The 4411-nt window shown below is 38.0% G+C and overlaps 1 protein-coding gene across 1 annotated transcript; it reads right to left on the reverse strand.

Annotated features, from left to right (window-relative positions):
- Window positions 1–340: 340 nt before the first annotated feature.
- CYTL1 (cytokine like 1) lies at window positions 341–3269 on the reverse strand. Its single transcript, XM_035547300.1, has 4 exons — window positions 2802–3269; window positions 2650–2694; window positions 1157–1285; window positions 341–996 (listed from the first exon to the last, which is right to left on the reverse strand). The coding sequence occupies exons 1-4, from the start codon at window positions 2943–2945 to the stop codon at window positions 922–924; spliced, it is 393 nt and encodes a 130-aa protein (XP_035403193.1). The 5' UTR covers window positions 2946–3269; the 3' UTR covers window positions 341–921.
- Between the last annotated feature and the right edge of the window lie 1142 nt (window positions 3270–4411).

Below are 4411 nucleotides of genomic sequence, written 5' to 3' on the forward strand. Positions count from 1 at the left end.
CAGTATATCAGTTGTGTCTTGGAAGCATAGCAATCTGTCCAAACATTGAATAAGCTTTCTGAGCCACTGCCTCACAGCTTACATTCTCATAACACAGAAACAGTATTTAAAAAAGAATCCACTAATTTTGTTAAAGAAATTGTTTTCAGTAAAGAAAAATTCTCCAAGTAGAAACTTATACATTGCCGAATCATGCAGACACAGCAAAGTTTGCATTACCATGGAAACAAAGCTAAAGATGGTTTATGCTGTGAAAAACAACTTGCAAGTGCCTGTGAAAAGTTTATAAGAATCACACCTTTTGGGCTGATCTTGAAAGACATGATGTAACACACGTATCTTGGGTTAGAAGGCTGTTTTTATTTATTTATTTATTTATTTTTCACCGAGACAAGATACTTTCACCTCTGTTCTTACAAGTCTGACATCAAAAACTATCAGCATATATATATGAGCTATACTTCTGCCAGTACACAGTTATACTCCTCCTTTAAGAAAAGCAAGAACACAAGAAAACAAGGTTCCTTCCATGGCCATCTGATAAAAGAACTTCTAAGTCAGGATAGAATATTGATCATAATACATTTTCTATGAGTCTAGCTATTCATAAAAGAGTTTTAAAATCTAATACCTAGTGTTTAAACAAAACATACTTTATACATTTGGCTAAGCTGAAATATCATACCTTGCCAAATGAAAAAAATGCTTTCTAACCATAGTTTTCCTAGCAGCTCTGTAGGTATGTAAGGCATGCAGTTCATTTCCTGCCAAGGCTGAGAAAAATGGGTAGGTCTGAGACAATATTGCTAGTGTGCTTGAAAAATATTTTAGCAGTTAATGTTATAGCTGACTGTGTGTATATATTTTGACTCTTGGTCTCTGTGAATATTTCCCAGGTACAACTTTGGGTCTGACTCCATTTTAGCTGTCAATTTCATCAGAGGTCTCAACAGAATTTTCCAGAGCACTACAGTCATCGGTGAGGAACACCAAGTCCTGGAGAAACAAAAGAGATGGCTAATGTTGTAAGGAGGAACACAGAAGATAATGTAAGTTTGAGAAACTCAGGCCCTGATCAGCCTTTGCTGAAGTCAGGGGACAGGATGGAGATGGAGGGAGGTAAAAGTTGTGTTCCTGTTGATGCATCCTGACTTACCCTTCTACAGTAGGAGATCATAATGGTGTACAGGCTACGGGCTTTTTCCTTCAGATCACTCACTTCAATCACTCTCTCACATCTGGGGTAGGCCACAAAATCACGGAGTTTTGTCAGCACACAGTAATTCTGCAAAGCATGCAGAAGAAGTACTTGTAACAGCGCACAAATGGAGATTTATGTTCCTGGTCCACCACTTTCAAAATTCTTATTGTCTCTCTGGGAACCTTGAATTCCTGCCTCTGTGTATGTGTAATCTATGTATCCTTTAGTGAGGAAAATTTACCATCGATATTTCATAACAAAGACGCTTGGACCAAATAAGTGCTCGGAAAATTTCACAAGCACAGTTTTGGTCTGCCAACTTCTTTCTCATGTGCTTTAGCAGACAGCTGTGCCAATACAATCACATCTGCTCCTGCAGTTGGTGGGGTACCTGCAATATAGATGCACTACATTCTTTTTATGAAAGTACCTCATTTAGCTGGTGAACAAGATTATCAAGGTCTTACACACAATTCCTCAGTTCCCATACAATACTGTGAACACCAGTCAGAATTTTTCTGAGTAAAAATTTTCATATTTTTACCTCATATCTTGCATTATTAAAATAAAACAGAGACAATATTAATTTTGTAGTGTCTTTGAAAAGCAGGTAGATAAATATTCCATCTTTTATTTTAAAGCAAAGGAAACCAAGGCACATTGCTTTGCAATGAGGAGAGGCATTGGCAGCTCCAGAGTTAGGATCTGAATGGTACTGACTTGCAAGACTTGACAGTGTAATTGTCTCCAACAAAACATGTCAGGGATTTGTTGGTTAGTCTTTTTTTTTTTTTTTTTTTTTACCTTTTAGTCATTCAGTATAGCACTGAGAATAGCAACAAAGTATGTCAGATATCACAGATATAAACTACACATGCAGGAGACTATTTTTTCTTTGCTGGGAGATGATACTGATGTCTTTTCTCAGTATTTAACTTCCATATCCTCAAGAATACTTTTTCTTTCTGGATTCAACAAGTGGCTATTTAAAACAGGAAAAGCAGGCAAAGTATCCATATCCTTTGTTAATTAAAGCTGCAAGCTAGAAGCTACATATAATATAAAACAAAGTAGGTATATTAAATGAAAAAAAATATTCTGAATTTTCTCTTTTAAACTATTATTCCAAGCTTTGTTGTGCATATTTAACTTCTGAAAATTTTCTGTCACAATAAATAATTTATAAATGATAATCACTTCAAAATATTGATTTCCTCATCTTTGTATTTTTAAACTAGTAAAATCTCAGAAGCTCCACAGGGATTTTCATAAGATTCAAAATGAGTTTTTTTTTTTTTTTTTAGTGACTCATCTTTCTAGTTAATTAAGCTTTTAAAAATTAGTTTCAAACTACTCTTCTGGGGCACAAGCTTAAAAGTTATGCTCTCTTCTAAGAGTTATTAGCTGTTTCTCCTGCACGGCTGTAAGACAGAAATGTGAAAACTTACGTGGATGTCCAAGTACAGCCTGGGCAGCGTCTCCACACATGGGTCCTGCAGGAAAGAGGAAAGACCTGTTACAATTCTGTTTTGAGAGCAACTTGTATCAGAAGCAAGCAACCTGCAGTGTCTTTGCAGGAACAGTTTTTATGTAGACTCACCGCAGCCTTGGAGGTCTGCAACTCCTTAAAAGACTCTGTGATTTCTTTGCTCAGAGACAACACCCTGGAGTAGCAAGTTGGAGGGGCTGCACGGGCTAGCAGGGCAGCAGAGAGCAGAGCGATCAGGCTCAGCAGCATCTTCATTGTGGCGAGCACGTCCAAAGGAGGAGGAAGGGAGGCAAAAAATCACCGTTAGTGGTTAGGCAGCTACTGGTAAGCGTCAAAGGGTGAGTTTGACAAGTCAGCCCCCAATTAAATAGTCTCCTGCATCAATGGGAAAAAAAAAAAAAAAAAAAAGTCTGGGGGTGGTCCGAGGAGCAGCTTACTGCTGTTTTAAATTTCCTGCCAACCTATGAAGCAAGGCTGCTAGCACTTTCCTGCCCAGGAGCAGGGTAAGGAGGGAACAAGGATAACAAAAACAAACACTACTGGCACACTGCATTCCAGAAAGAAAATAACCAAATGAACATCTTAAGCAAGAGGAATATGTGTAAGAAACAGCATGGAGTTAGCAAAGGACCATAGGCCTCGATCCTGTATGTGTTTTGGCACATAAGCCTCTTTCTTGAAAACATAATGTACAGCTGTGGGACTTCATAGGCTGCTTATGAGAGGTATCCTTCCAGCACTGGTATCTTACACTGACAGTACTAATCAGTACTTAGCAGGTCTGAAAGGTTGTTGCTATAAAGGAAACCTCTCAGATTTTGTATCATTTCCCCTTTTTAACCTATGCAGCCACTCACTATTTCTAAATCAAAAAAATAATATTTCCTATGACTGAGGAAACTTGTATATTTACACATTTGTGGTCTCAAATAGAATTAATACCTCTCTGTATGGCTGTCGTAAATGTATATGTATAAACACCATTTTGCTTTCTCAGTTGGATTTATGAGGCTTCTTTCTTTTATTAGATTCCAGATGGAGCCAAGACATCCAGATGCTGGGATGCAGGCGTGGGGCTGAACATATGTTGTTATATATTAATTGTCCTGTAAAATGAATGAAGTTCTTCTTTGAATGAAGAACTGTTTATTTCACAAGTTATCCTCCCCCATCTTCCCCAACCCCCAAAAAAGTCAGCAAAATCCAGCATCTTTCAAATTCATGTTCTAGCTTGGTATAAACCAAAATAGGAAAGTATCTGACAGAGGATGTAATCCTTTGGCATTGAAGTAGTCCTGCAAGGTTCATCCGAAGATAGGGGAAGGGGAAATGACAGAATACCAGTAAGAGAAAGGGGCTTTCCACCAGCCATTTTTGGAGAGAAAATCAGAGTCTTGAAAGCAAGCTTTTCGAAAAGAAGAATTCTGTATTTTGCAGAGGACTCTGACTGAAATCCCTCCAAATACCTGGAGGAAACAGGGAAATAGAGCTGCATTGTACTATCTTGTAATACATTTCTTTGCTTTTATAAAGGATGATTTGTTTAGTAACATCATACTTCTGAAGGGCAATGTGATAAATACCCAGTGAGGAAAGAAATATTTCAGCTGTTGGGGCAGTGGGGACTTTAGGACTCCCCTTGGTAAATGAGCTGCTGGGTGTTATTTTCAGGAAAGGGAGTTGCTTAAACAAGTGAATTAAGAGGTGAGAGGAAGACATAA

Source organism: Cygnus atratus, chromosome 4, assembly GCF_013377495.2.
Source record: "Cygnus atratus isolate AKBS03 ecotype Queensland, Australia chromosome 4, CAtr_DNAZoo_HiC_assembly, whole genome shotgun sequence".
Classification (NCBI taxonomy): domain Eukaryota; kingdom Metazoa; phylum Chordata; class Aves; order Anseriformes; family Anatidae; genus Cygnus; species Cygnus atratus.